This window comes from Danaus plexippus, assembly GCF_018135715.1.
Source record: "Danaus plexippus chromosome 13 unlocalized genomic scaffold, MEX_DaPlex mxdp_15, whole genome shotgun sequence".
Classification (NCBI taxonomy): domain Eukaryota; kingdom Metazoa; phylum Arthropoda; class Insecta; order Lepidoptera; family Nymphalidae; genus Danaus; species Danaus plexippus.
In genome coordinates this window covers 4,143,934-4,159,775 of record NW_026869849.1, presented here as the reverse complement: position 1 = coordinate 4,159,775, position 15,842 = coordinate 4,143,934, and the positions used below count along the sequence as shown (strand labels likewise).

General features: G+C 32.4%; 2 protein-coding genes across 3 annotated transcripts in view; one reads left to right on the top strand and one right to left on the bottom strand.

Moving 5' to 3' along the window:
* Positions 1-15,842, top strand: part of LOC116769926 (serine/arginine repetitive matrix protein 1) — a 62,291-nt gene that overhangs the window by 43,392 nt on the left and 3,057 nt on the right. For both annotated transcript variants that reach the window (XM_061527622.1, XM_032661136.2), the window contains 5 exons: positions 9,447-9,599; positions 9,982-10,083; positions 10,166-10,316; positions 10,540-10,626; positions 14,369-15,587. In XM_061527622.1, the coding sequence (XP_061383606.1) occupies positions 9,447-9,599; positions 9,982-10,083; positions 10,166-10,316; positions 10,540-10,626; positions 14,369-15,587 (1,712 nt within the window). The remainder of the gene's footprint in view (positions 1-9,446; positions 9,600-9,981; positions 10,084-10,165; positions 10,317-10,539; positions 10,627-14,368; positions 15,588-15,842) is intronic.
* Positions 8,028-9,258, bottom strand: LOC116769927 (N-terminal Xaa-Pro-Lys N-methyltransferase 1-like). Its single transcript, XM_032661137.2, has one exon. The coding sequence runs from the start codon at positions 9,234-9,236 to the stop codon at positions 8,577-8,579; it is 660 nt and encodes a 219-aa protein (XP_032517028.2). The 5' UTR covers positions 9,237-9,258; the 3' UTR covers positions 8,028-8,576.

Below are 15,842 nucleotides of genomic sequence, written 5' to 3'. Positions count from 1 at the left end.
GAGGCCTTTTGAATATAAAGCGATAAATACATTCAAAATTTAATTATAGTGTATGCGGAAGAACATTTAATAACGGGTTCAATATTGCACGGTGCATTTAACGGGAACTATAACGTAATTTTGCTTCCTTCAATACAGTTAAGTCGGCATACGCATTACTATTCAGAAATTCCCAGGTACCCATTGTTCATTGAATCTATACTGCTTTTCTTGAATACTCTGTGGTACGTAATCTCAGTTTCACGCTGGTAAGACTAGAAAATAGAGATACTTCTATATATAATAAATTAGAATAAATATTAATATGGTTTCTATATTATATTTTTCCCGCGGGATCGTTCGTCGTGGATATGAATGAAAAAAGACTTATGAGTTAGTATAGACTATGTATAAAAATATGTATTTACATCCATCCACTGCTAGGAGTGCTAGCATTTTAACTTTTTTCTATAAAATCGATTTAGAAGCTCTTTTCCATACGCCACACGTACAACACATAAACACAAGTGTGCATGTAGATACTGAGAAACACACCAGTTATGGAGTTTTTATATTTCTGTGAAATACTACTAGTTTATAGAATAATTAATATATTTTTTTAAACTATATCATTGTAGAGAAAATTTTGAATTTAGAACAATAAAAAAATACATTATATTTATTTTTAAAATTTTATAAAAAAATAGAATTGTTTTACTAAGAATGACCGAGGTTACGACCAAATAGGTTTCATTAAGATTATAATTTTTGCTTTATATAAATAATAAATTAAACGCAAACTCTGTTGAAATAAAATAATTATATTCCATTAATTCCTACAGTACAAAGGTGTACAAGAAAAGAACGACGATCACACATAAATCATTCGAAGCATTAAATTATGTTCGTATTGATGTGTAACTTTAAACTTACAAATTTAAATACAAAGGTGGTAACTAACAAGTATAACTAAAGTTTGACTGACAATGACATTAGCAGTCCATACACATTCAACGCGACTGCTGAACGCCCATTCACATCCTGTCAGACAGTGCTCCCACAGATTATATTGCCACTATGGAATTCCAAAGTACGTGATATGTTACTTCATTTTAAGTATTTATGTCGGTATTTTATTATATATTGACTACATATCATAGTCCATGATGTATACGAGGCTTGAATGTAACAAACTTTAATATATGTTGTTTTAGGAGTGAGAAAGAAGGAATAGCATTACAAAAATAGAATTATATGTTATAAAAAAAATAATAGATAGTGGCACTTGGAAATGGAAAGTAACCTCTTTAAAAATAAATAATCTGAATGGGTAGAAGCAAACATAACTCTTTAGTGATCAGCTAGGAAAAAAGTGTATTAAAGCTTAAATATAATTTTATTTATAATAGCCTATCAAATATTACTGTTTAAATTAATAAAATCCCACACACTTTATTCCTTATTATATTTAAAAAAGGAATAATTACTTAAAAAAAATAAATAAAGACGAAATTGGTTCAAATCCTTTCCAAAAAATTTCCTATACGGTCATGATACAAAAATTTATAGCATGTAATATATTACAAACAGGTTGTCTTCGAGGAATTGAAGTCCGCCGAGCTGAGACTTGAATACATAATGCTTATCAAGTTCACTTGGACCAGTTGTCAAACCAATGTGTCAGATATGATATCAATTTAATTAGCTTCTAGCAGAAATAGAAATGCAATTCCTACAAGATTTACCGTGCATGCCAAATGAGTTTCTTATGTGTATATGAAAAGTTTGTTTTGTCAAAGTCTTACATTCTCTTCTCTTTATTTGAGCTGAAAAGCTGAAGGGTGACAGAATTAAATATTGTTTACTTTATATTCGTAATATACTTCACTTTAGCATCAAGCTCGTTATTTCTCCATAGCCAAATTCCTCTGCAATTTCAATATTGATATCTGTCTATTCTAAATTCTGCTTTGACAAATTGTTGTTTAGATAATTAATTAATGTGATATTAATTTACCTTTTCAATGACGTCTGCGTTCGTCACTAACATAACAGTCTTAAAGTAGTAGCAAGCTTTTTATTTGTACTATGTACATAAAACATTATAACTATTTGATAATCAATTACTCTCCTTTTTATTTCTATATTATATTTTACCAAAATTTTATAACAGCTATGTATATTATCTCCAAACACAAAAATTAAATTTATAAAAAATTAAAAATATATTTATTTATGATAATAACATCGTAAAAAAAACATTCTATGGTTTTGATTTACATTTTAAAGGTATTTAGGTTAAAATTTAATTCCACAGAGTTTTGATCACATTATAGTAGCTGTAAATGATTATATGAATAGAATTATATTGGTGAAAGGTTAAAATAGTGAGTTAAATTAAGGTGTGCCCACTAGAGCTGCGAAGGTGCAAAGCAATCCGCTGGGAAAAATAATTAATGTACTAAGTAAATCTCATATAATAATTCACGTAGCAAAATCTAAAATTCATTTTTTTTAAATAATAATTAGTAGTGTGTTATTATTACATTAATGGGTTGTTTTTTTAGTTTTTCAAGCGATATGCTGTGATATATTTAACGCAGCAACGTTTATTTGAAAATTTTATATGTGTAATAGAAAAGAGAAAAATTTTATAAAAAAAATTATCGTTGAGTAAAAATTTACGATATGTAACTTTTTTACTAAAACTATGGTCTTCACATTTATAGCATACCACTACATAAATAAAGATAACATGCTCATAGCAATAATAAATCGAAGTGTGTACTATAGGTTAGTATTATCCCATTACTTACTCTGTCCTTATAAGGCCCCGGGCTATAACTCATTAACTTTTCTATTGTGTGCTTACAATAGAAATATTTCAATCCCAAAGTTACTATTCTTAATAAAATATAATTGCTTTACAATAATGTTTTTTCAAGCGCAGTGTAAAAAAAAAATTCCTGCTTCGGCAATTTTTTTTCTTTCTGGTTTCATTTAATTAACGAATCCAAATATAAGCGTATGTTTCAAAAGTAATTGATATATATTTTAGATGTACGGTCGTATATAGTTTTATGATGTGAAAAACAAAAATCGTTAACCTAAAAAAATATATATGAAAAGTCTGAATGTACTGAATTTCTAAGCTCAAACGGACCGGAACAAGTTAATGCGACAAAACTATGACTTTCACGGACATCACCAGCAGCTCGTTCACGTTGCTCAAGTAAGTTACGAGTCGAGTATTGGAATACGCGAATCAACTGTTTTCTTTCCCGTGAAACTATATAGGTTATGATGTTTATATCTCAAGTGTTGATGAAATCGCATTTAAAAAGCTGGTCGCAGCGGAACTTGTTTTGTTAGTTCGTGTTTTTGTACCTTCTATGGTATAATCCGGAATAATGTAAATTGTTAGCCCTTAGGTGTTCTTGTTTCATTCTACTCTAACAGCTTAATGAAAGGTATAATTGCAGCTCAGAAATTCTGGTTGAATGATTGATTGCAAATACGAAAATCTTGCATATAAATAGGCGTCAGTTCAAAAATGGTCAAGAATACTAATATCGGATTGTAAATAACAAGCAAAATCTAGGCATTTAATAATTATACATAAATATTTGTATGTATATTTTAGACTAAAATAATTCATGATATTACCTAAATATGCTAATGCAATCATCTTTCTGATCTTTTATTTCGAATTTACGTTTCATATTGAGCTATTTACATCATTGATCAGTCAGGTTTAGAGTCAAGACTTATTTTATAATAATAGTGATGGCAAAACATTAAACGATAGGTTTAGAGTAGGGTTATTCCGGTTCTCTCGCAAAAATAGCAGATACGAAAGTAGTAACTTCAAGTTGATATTCTATAAGAAAGTGGCACGAACTTGGCAAAACCGGTGGGCTAATCTGCTGGTTCTAAATGGACGGCTCAAAAACTGTTCGAAAAAACAGGTAGAGCCTCAAATAACTAAAGCCAATCGCAAAGTTGGGAACAATAGCTTGCCCACGCTGAATTTGGCTTCATTCCTATGATCTAAAAGTTGTTTAACGTGTAGTTGCAATTTAATATAATGTTATTTAGAGAAATCGGGTTTTGTTTTGGTCTAAATAATTATTCAACTCCAATAGTACCGTGTAATGTTGATACAAGGACGGTTATGTCAGAGGCACCGGCTCGGTTAGCATCTTGAAAGTAGAAGGACTTTGTTCGTAATTATACAATGGTTTGCAATATTTTGAGTAAATTGTTTGTAAAATTTTGTGGAAATAAGACTTTAATGTCCATTAATTAATTTCCTAATTCATTATAATGATTTCAAAAGCTATTAAGTTGAATATTGTATTAGTTTGTTTATTTAGAACGTTCAAATACTGACATTTATTACAAACACTATGTTCTAAAAAATCTGAGATATTTTAAATGAAATAACCAAATGAACAAAGTTTGTTATAAGAGGAGATCAAAATTTATAGACGTCTAAATGCGATGAAAGGGCAAACCGTTGGATATCTCAAGGCCGAAATACAGGTTGCAAGATTGGGTGGGTCTTTTGTAGTTAAAGAATTTATCATCAACATATTTTATTAACAAATATGGATATAAATATAAAAGTGAACGTTAATTTATGCTAAGATTCAAAAGATTTAAATCTTTTTATATAAATATTTATCTATATATAAATAATTTTATACAGAATTTTTTTTTATAATATTAGCATTTGCATTGAAACTATATTTCGGCTACGTTGCGCAGTTTGTAGTTAAATGTTACATTGAATAATTCCAAGTAACGTAACAAGAATTTATCTGACACGTTTATATACAACATTTACAATGAGAATTCTATTTGGCATTGGCTTTAAAATATAATTTCGTATCACGATAAATCTGTTTCTAAATACCGTGTACCTGTTTCATTGTATCATAAACTACGAGTTGGCCGAAGGTCTGTCATTGGAAGGGACTGTTCTGACCCAATAAACAACTTAACTAATATTGAGCCAGTATCACATATATCGTATATCGGAATATGTCTATTACCTCATACGGTTTTGCTCCAAGAAACACGAAACATTTATACGAAGTTTCACTTGGAGTTAATGGTTTTTAAACTAAGGCTATGTAACATTCGACATTTCTTACATAATACATTTTTGAGTCAAGTCACGGACCTAATAATATTCATCCATTAGACGAAACCAGTCTAACAACATGACAATTTATACGGCGAGACTAAAAGCCAGACGTAGAATGATTGTTAGTTTTCCAAGAACTAATCGCGTGTTTCATCTCCAGATGTCGCTAGAAAGCCTGTGACACGGAGAGAGATATACATCGTATTAATTGTTATATCTTGCGCATACGTGAGTTATATTTGCAAAATAATTAAAGTTATTTACATACATGTACATACATACGTATTTATTCTATATATTTAATCAATCTGTGAATTATCTTAACTCTAGAATTCACCAGTAATTCAATAGCCCATTTGCCTGATCGTAATGCTTTAGATATATAAGCTGAATGCACCGGTATTGCTAGATATGAATGAAAACCTCTTACACGCAATCTCCTGCGTGGGTTAGATCGGTCGTTAGATAAAGGGAGTATCTCATTAATATCTCTCTTCCTTAATGGTGTTATGTTGAACGAGGAGGATTTGTTATAAGTAATTTCGCAATATTATATAGAAATAAGGCAATTAATTGTCAATACAATCGCGATGTGCACGTGCGATCAAATCGTCAGTGATATGAATTGTGTACGTTTGTATGATAAATGTCCCTGATTAATAAATATAATTTCAAGAGCTTTTCTATTAGTACTTTTAGTATAGTAGATGGTGTGAACGAACTCTCTACAGACTGATTATAATAACGCACAACGGTTAGATGTTAATTATTTCTCATGATCACTTTAAAATCCAGATAAAGACTGTTATTAAGAATCAATTCCGCTGATAGCTCAGTGCGATTAACCTTTAGGCGGTTAATGCTGCGATTCTATGACCACTTCATTACATTCGTAATTATTCACGCCATAGTAAGACGGAATTGTATTTTGAAATCGAAGTGACTTGGATAAAGCAAAGCCAAAGTTATATAATTCGTAATACACTGAATGAATTCCTGTTCCAAATATTTTGTGAATGAAAGATGTTAAAATTGTCGCTGCCATATTAAAATTACAAAGCTCCTACTCGGGTGCATACATTCATACCAGTTTGTAAGGTGAAGCAAGGCATAGACAGTTTGAAAGTTATATATAATTATTCTTTATTATAGAAAAAGCTGGTTTGTACTCAGCACTGCGATGCCAAGACCGTACAGCATAGACAACGGCGCTTTGCCCAAGCTACTAATCGGTTTTCCGTGTTGTTTGTACTTTTATTTTGTAATGAAAGCCTTTATTTTGTTACCAAGTCAAAGTAGCGGTTCACAATACTTAATACACACAGAGTGTTTATATTATTTAATCTATAATAATAAATATTTATTTCACGATAAGGATATACTTGTTTTAATAGCTTGATATTTACTTCGTAGGCTTTAATGAATCGCGCCTACTTAATATTAAGCAAACGTCCCTTTATATCTAAATCTATTACAATAATAATGTGTACTGTGAAGTACTTTGCAATAAAGATTAGTCTGAATGTTATCTGCGTCAAACAATTTCAATATAAAATTTATGATAAAGGTCTTAGTATATTAAAATATCATTAAATTCATTCATCACTATTCCGATCTTAATGAATGCTTTCGAGATAAAAAAAAGTTATATATAATATAGTATTTATTCTTACTGTAGTTTAATGTTATTTTGTGAACTCAAATCATTAATTATTTATGTTATAGAATGTTTTGCATACTTTTGTTTGCTTCGTAAATTTATTTAAGCATACATATTTTTCATTTATTTACGAATATTTTAAACTAGGATGTGACTTTTGTCGTATCTTCCAAAAAAGACATAGCCTTGTACATTTATGCAAGGACAAATTGTCACCGAGATTTCCATCTGTTGAACGCGTCTCGTTTTATGGAATTCATTGAAACATTTTGTTTAATATTAACAAAATTCTTACTTCATAACTTCATTTTTGGTGATTTGATTTGAAATATGTACGTTGTCAATGTCATACTTTAAAAAGGATGACTAGTTGTTGCTGTTTTGTCAACTTTCGGCTTGTCTTGGCTTAATGTGTAATAATATATAACGTACAAGCTTCTAAAATTTTTAAATATACATACATACATACATACATTCTAAAACACCAACTTTCTTATTTCAATATTAAGAGTGGACATACCGCTATCTTTACATTTGAGTAATTGTGGTGTATGAAATTATGAGCATTGTTTCGAACAATACTTTAAAAATTTCTCTTGACCTCTATACAACTCACTAAAAACCCGATTAAAATGTAAAACTCATTTTTTAAACTTTATTTTCTAAACATATCACATGTTTACTAACTTATTCGCTTCTATCAGGTTCTACTTGCAAACATTTTTCTACCTGATAAATTTTGAAAATGATTGAAAATAAAACACGTTTTTAGTTTTTTATTAAAACAACAAAGAGTGTATTTGAATGTAAACTTAATATATGTATGTGGTTATTATTCTTAGCGACAGAGTTAATTGATACTAGAATGTAGTAGTTTTTTAAAACCTATTAGTCTGAATTTTTGTGAGCCATACCATGCTAACTTTTGGCATTTCATTGCCGATAAATGAATGTGAAGAATGAAAGAACTGAAATTAATGTAAAAATTCACACCAAACGTATAGATTTATAATGGTACGGCTAGGTAATTTATATAACCGTAAAGATAATAATCTAATAATGGGCCAATGTTATCAATTGATAACTGTTCTTGGACGGAACATAAAATTAAACCACGATCATTTTCTAATGTGTTCTTTAAAACAAATTAATAGAAAGTTCAACTAAATTTTAATAGATGTATGCATTGTCATTGTTTTCCTTACACATTATCCAAAAAAATTGTTGTAAAGAAAATTTAAATTGCTATGGAAACGGATAATTAATCAAATGTCACAAAGTAGCCTCTGACGCAATGATTTCGTTATAGCGGTAACGGTTAATTCGCAAATATCATTCTGCTGGCACGTACCAGATCGCATATTATGAACAGCACGAATTCTGCCCACGACTTACCACTTCATCACAGATAAACTTCGTATAGAATGCTTAACATTAGCAACCTACCACAGTGTTATTACTATGAATCTCATCAACTATGTAAACGCTGAACGAAGATATTTAAAATACAAATCCTTAAGTTGTCTGTCGGCGGACTGTCAAGACAAACTCGTATTAATCGCACTGAATATAATTTAGTACAAAATTACATTGACATAAATTGTTATTTGAGAACTACTAACATGCATTAACCAATGTCACCGGGAGTCATTATTATGGAGAGTATTCCGAACATCTAGAATCTGTAATCGATATAATCTATTACTGCAAGAGTAGTTCTAGTTGTCGGAACATTATTGCGTTACTGTTTATTTCAATTGATAGAACGCACCGCTACATTTCGTGTTATTGAAACGGCGCTAATGCAAACATATGAACGGGATAAATATCATCAGGGAAACCACTTTGTATGTCAGCGGCGATGACACGAAGATTTGCATCCTCAAATATTTTCTCCATTAATTTATATGGACGAGTTACAGAGGAATCTTCATCATCGTATTCGATTTCGTCTGATGGTGCTATGTTTTCTTTTACAATAATCACGCCATTTTCAGCCAACGCTTGATTACATCTTTCCAAGAATGTAATTAAATCGTAGTCATTTAAATGCCCAAGCACCCACTGGCACCAAATCATGTCGTATTTTTTTTGTAGCTTAAGATGTTGAAGCCCGATTTGGTACAACGTTCCCAATTTAGCATTGTTTTCGCCAAGCAATTGCTTTGCCGTGGTAATGAACTTTTCGTCTTGTTCCACTAAATCGACCTTCACGAAGTAATGCATCAAAAGATTCTTGCTGACTCTTCCAATACCGGCTCCGCAGTCCAAGGCTAAATTGGTTTTCGGTGGTTGCTCTAGTGACAATATGTAATTTAAAAATTTCTTGGACCCCTCGATGTCAATGTCCGTAATGTGGCCGAAGCCGCCGAGCACTCCGTCTATTGTTGCAGGTACATTAGCCCAGTATTTTGCGGCTTTCTTATAAAATGTTGTCTCCGTCATTGTGATGGTTGAGTGATGACGTTTCTTGTGTCTATTGTAGAATATAAGATAATTTCACACGTGCGTTACAGTTTTTATATCGATTAAATGATACGCTGATTGTAAAATGAAAATGTAGCATTTCAATAATACTGAACCAAAAAAAATTATAATTATGCTTAACATTTATGAATGTCAATAAAATCTCTCATGTTGTTATTTTTGTTGAAGGCCCTCATAGCAGCAGTGAATGAGACAAAGGAAGATGACTTCCGTGATGCTTTGAAGGTCCAGACGGAACAGCAATTGGCGCTGGTTCCGCGGGGACCAACCCTCGTGAAAGACACAGTCGCATACAACACTACTATAACCACTGATGATACGGTATTACACCTACTTAATTTATAGTAAAGAAGCCTAGAGATTCGATGTAAACAAAAACTTCTACCCGTAAAAACCTATTGCTTGTCAAAACAAACGATTTAAAGTTGCCATTCTCTTTGACCATATTGAAACTTGTAATTTATATAACAAAACTTTATAATAGATACTGAATTGCACAGATATTTTTTTTTTGTTGTCAATGAGTTCAAATCATAAATATATATAAATTGTAAGAAAAAAATCATAAACGATAATAACCATATGCTATTAATTAAAATTATAGTGTTGCTAGCATGATCATAATTTCGGAAACCTCAGAATTAAAAAACGCTTTAATATTTTTGTAATTATACATATTCTTTTTATGTTATTTTGGTTATAGGAGGAGCTTCGAGCTTTACGCCCAGACGGCACCATTGTCACAGAAACGAGGCACACAAAAGAACAAGAACGACTTTGTGACGAAGAGTTATCCAAAGACGAGGTACGTGACAGTGATAATGCATTCACATTTATAAGAAGTAATGTGGAAGTAAAACTATACATGAAATATTTAATTGTTGCAGGCTAAATCAATAAAAAGTGACGAAAGCCTGGTGGAAGAAACAGGGGGTACAGAGCGACGTAAGAGAGTTGATCTCGAACAATCCACGGACCTGATGGCGGGAGGTCTAAGAGTTGGTACCCAAATACATTCCAGAACACGAACAGAAGAGGGTATGTATGATTTTTATATATTATAAAAATTAGAAAACTGTGATTGGGGTTGCCCATATAAAAGAAATGGCCATAGAACAAGTAAAATTTCCTATAACTGATAACATAATCCCATATGTTCATAACGACTTTTTCATCCTATTGAAGTAAAACAGCCGATTCATTCGGCAGACAGCTTTTTATTCGTCGCTGCCGATGTAATAAATTAAATTTTTGTTTTTAGTTGAAAGAGAAGGCCAGCCTAATATGGAAGATGACTGGGAAAGTTTATCTGTAAGAATGCGACGACAGCGCCGTCTACGTCAAAACGGTGTGTATTCAGAACTGTGATATTATACTACTCGTCGGTAGATGACGCTGAGAGCTATTGAAGCTTCTATTGTAATTAATGGAACAGTTCGCGCTAGATGGCGGTATCCAAAACTTAAGAATACCATTTTGCTACTGTCTAATGTAAATCAATATATATCATAAAATAATGATACTTAATGAGATCTAAGACTTTCGCGAGTTTTATTCATTTAGATGAAACTAATATTTTTCGGATATAATACGCGTGCTTTATTTTTTGTTAAAACTAAATACTGCCGAAGTTTCCGCTGAATTGTTGTAAAAGGCTGAAAAGTAATCGAAATGTCGGGAGTATGTAGTTTTAACAAAAAATAAAGCACGCGTAGTATATCCGAAAAATATTAGTTTCATTTAAATTAATAATGATACTTTCCTATACCTCTCAGTAAAGTTGTAATGACATTATAATTATAAAATATAATAAAAGTTAATCAAGGTCAATTTATAACATCGTGACAGAATGTATGCTAACTTAAACTTTAACCGTAGGTATTAATTGTGAATATCACAGAATCATTTGATATATGATACGAACATAAAATTTGTCAGTCCCTACTATAATTGTTACACGCCATATAAAATAAAGTAAAATAGCAACTCAAGTGAGATGAATCATTGAAGACACCGACATTGACATAAATCTCACGATTTTAATCGTCATACCAAGATTTCTGTTATAGAAATTCATTATATAGCCAGTATCGTGCTAATCATCATTCAATTAGCTTGGTGGAAAACAAAAATAATTAAGTGTTATCGAATACTATGCAATGCCAGCGACAGCGTCCGTGTTACAAGATTACTGGGTACCTCCTTAATTTTAGATATTTTTTGGATGATCGCAGACGCGCATGATAGGTCGGTGTAGAGAGTCGTAGGTAAGCTTATGTCTGTCTTATGGCTTATGTCTGGTCCTAGGCTGAAATGCTGATGATCATGTGCATTAAAATTAAATTTATAAGTTGATTTTATAGTTTAATGAAAAAACTATGGACTCCCATACAAAACTTCGTCTCTTATTTCAAACCCTGCAAGTTTTCTGTCACAAAAACAAATAAGGATTGTTTTTTTCCAAGCTCCGGTTAATGTTTATAATTCATATTAATTTCAACAAAATTTGTTTCGTGGTTTAGACTTCCAAAAGTTACAGACACAGACAAACGTATTTAAACATAATTTCAGCATAAAAATTCGCTTTCCACGGTTTTTTTTTTGTTACCACGACATGTCTGCGCTTTTGCTATTTATGGAGAATCCTTATCTATTTTCAGAACATGGAACGTAACTACGTAATAATTATAATATATTATTTCATAAATATTAATATTGAGAGTATGTTATTCAATATCTACCCACTAATCTGCTCCGCTGCCATTTAAAGTAACTTGCAGAAATTTATAATAATTCGCATAAATTATATTTATACGCACTTCGACAATTATATGGCTATGAATAAAATATTACGTCTGCTAGTTTTTGTTATGTAACTTTATACGGAACTAGAGACTGTGGAAGTTTTATTGGCGTTTGTTGGATCGCTTATATGGTTTTATACGCGTGAAAATATATTTAATAGCTTCGAAGATAAGCACTTAAGAAGCACATACAGAAGCACACATAAAAATATCTTTAATTTTCAATTCCTTTTTCATAGTTCTTTGAATATACAGCAAGGTATGAAAGTGCAAATTAAGAGATTTCTTTCAACTGAAACATTTTTATTTCACCATTGTCTTTCACTCTGATTAGATTAATAAATGATTCTTTTTTACTCTAACTATTATTTCTTGGCTCTGTATTAAGTTCTTGTTCGTAAGATCTGAAGTTTTTTATTTCTATTTCAACATTATAAATGTTATCTGTTTATAATTTGCCCTCCCTATCAAATCGCCTTTAATAATGTCGTCACGACATCAACTAGTATTTTTATTTATTGTATCGTATAATACACTTCGTTCTGTTAGATATGCCCTCGATTCTTTAGAGCAGAGCAATTAAACATTGTCAACTTACAATATCTTAGAGTCGTTACATATTTTGACCTCGACTTACAATGGACTTGTTTCATACCAAGTTTATAAAACCCATTGTATCTATTATGGCACGAACATAGTATAAAGTAACAAGGAAGTTTGAAATTTAAAGACCTTTGTAAAATTTACTATAACATAGTCAATGCCTTAAATGCTTGAAAGCGCTAAGCCATTTCTACTCGATTATTACTCCATTGAAACAGAACTTCAGAAGTCTTGTTTACTTTTTAAATGTAGTTTGGAAATTTAATTGCTTTAAGTTGTACGTGAACGAAAAGTCTGTGTCCATCAAATACCTTATATGGCGTCTCATTGAGCCTACGCTAGGATCTGAGGTCAGGCGGCTTGTGACACGCACAATTAGACGAGATACTGGTAGAAAATATTGTGCTTTTGTGTTTTGTGCACGTTTTTGCAAAACGAGAGTTATTTGGACATTATTTTGCAACGATTCGTAAGTCAGCTTATATTTAATTTTAAAATATTTTTGATTTTACAAATTATGTTTTTTTTTTTAATAATATAGCATGCAGGTTCTTTTTGATATTTAAATATATTTTTACATTATAAAATAATTGCTTCCAAATATAAATCCGTTTTATTTTCATTTAGTAAAATTTTCTTTATGTATTGAATTTCAACCTTCAATTAAATTTTATATTTTAATTATATATATATATTTATCACAAAAATTATACGAGCTTTACTAATAACGGAAACGAAATACATAAAATGCGACCTGGGCGTAATTAATTTGATTTTTATTAATATCTGTGAAATCTCTTCTCTTTAAAAAGCCGTACGTTAAAACGACTGTCGCAACATCAACTTGTAGATTTTGTTTATCGATGTTCTTGACGATTTGACGACGAAAAATTTAGTATGTCGAAAGTCGTCTCTCACATTGATGTTGGTTAATATTTTAAAATATCTTTTTCATCGATAACGTAACGTAATTAAAGTACAATTTTCTTTAAAATTCCTAAATTTAATCTCATTTGACATGAAAATATAATATACCTGTATTTAACGTTCTTTCATTTTAACGTAACATACTATTTTGGCTTGCAATTAAATATCAAGTTATTCTCTGACAATACTTCAATTTATTTTTCAATGAATCATAAACAAGATCACCTCTAAAGATTATTTAACTTTGTTGAATATAATATTAAAGATGTAAAGAGTTGCAACACCAAAATACATATTTTCATAATTGTTTTTTAAGTAAATTTAGTAATATCTATCTAAAAATAGTAATTATTTTTTTTAAATTAAAATGTTACTGTTATATTCTGAGTAAAGTTCATAATTATGGTGTTTCTATTCATCAAACTATTTATCATAGTTTCCAAATTAATAACAAAATCATATCCAACTGACTTGTAACTCGTAATTAATTTAGAATCACTCATTGTGTTACGTAATGCAAGTACAGTGACCTAGAAACCATAAAAGACAACAAGTGTTACCGCTACTCGTAAATGATAAGTAAAATGTTTCAGTTGTTTGCATCTCGCATTGACCTTCAGCAGTTTGGCAAACTTATTGACTTATAATTACGCCATGGCATGTGAAGATGCGAGGTGCGGCTCCATCACTTCACTCGAAAACGCCGCGCGTGCGCACGTTCCCGTCGTACACTATTAACACGTCGTGTATTTTCAGAACACGATAAAGAATACGCAAAACGACCGCTGGATATTGACATTGAAGAGGAAACGCGCAAGAAAGAAACATCTAAGTGGCTCGAAAGTCATTTCGGAAGTGACTCCCGTTCTTCGCACGATTCCATAGCTGAAGAAATAGGACGGCGACCAGAGCCTGGTTATTATGTGAAGAACAAACCTGAAGACGAAGGATATTACGGTAAAACGTCATCAGTGCCTCCACCTCCTGTTTATGGGGATCGAGTGCTTCGAAAAACAAAGTCTTCAACACCATCGGATGAGCGGCCAGTTGTATCAGGAAACCGAACAGGAGGATATTTTAAAGGTGTAGCGGATTGGTCTCAGCGACGAGCCAGCAAACCAAAGATGCCAGAACCACGAAGCTCATCTCCATCGCCTCCGGCAGTACGATCACCATATGCTAGCAACGACCGACTGATTGACTCCCCGAGGCAGGTTTATAAACGTGATTATCCCCAAGGTAGATCATCTCCTATTCCAAGGCGTCAACCTCCCTCACGTGATGACTCCGCCTACGTCTCTTCTTCTACTATGCACAGTCCACCACGTGGATCACCTTTCCGTCCTGTAGAAACAGATCGGTCATTCCGTGAACCATCAATCGAGGACGAATACAGGCCTCCCAAAGCACCGGAACGCAAACGTCAGTCAAAGCAACGTTTATCTGAGGACCATCGTTATGATAGTGGCTACAGAAGTTCCTCACGAAATGATAATTCAGGTCGGTCAAGGGACAGTCGTGATGAAGGTACTAACGAACCACCACCAGATTATTCTCCCCCAAGAGATCGGCGGGGTAGTTCAGACAGAGATAAAACGCCACCACGTAGACGAGATAGGGACGAGCGTAAACAAAATCAAAAGACGCGATTCGCTGACAACAGCAGGAGGCCGTCACCGCCTCGCAAATCAGTTGGATCAGCAATCGGTAACTCCATAAGAAAATTAGTAGGCAAAATTCGCTCTGCGTCTGCCGAAAGAAAACCTAGGTGGCGCCAATCGCGGACTCCGTCGCCGGAGCATTCATCGCGAACGTACAAACAGTACGGCGGTGAATTGGCGCCCCCCACCGGCCCCCCGCAGCGGTACTACCTCGGCGAGGATCCCTTCGCGCCCAGCATCTATGGCCGCGAACACAAGTACGAGGGCAGTTCGAGACGAGCGCCTGCTGCCGACGCCCGTGACCAACGAGAAAGGTAAGATTCTTATAATTACTCAAATTCAATACTAGAACCCTATTCCTTACACATAAGTGATGCAAAATATTTTAGTAAGCCTTAGTTTTTGTATAATATACCCACATGCTTATGATATGAACCTTATATAGAAATCTTGTTCTACAAAAGTTTCGTTCCAATTATTAGTCACATATTTTGTGAGTATAATTTAATTAATATTTCCTACTTCATAAATCTAAGGAGTCCAAAACGAACCCAACAAAGATGTAGATA

Bases quoted from the DNA above. Each gene is read 5' to 3' on its own strand.
- LOC116769927 (XM_032661137.2), bottom strand. From the start codon at position 9,236: ATGACGGAGACAACATTTTATAAGAAAGCCGCAAAATACTGGGCTAAT.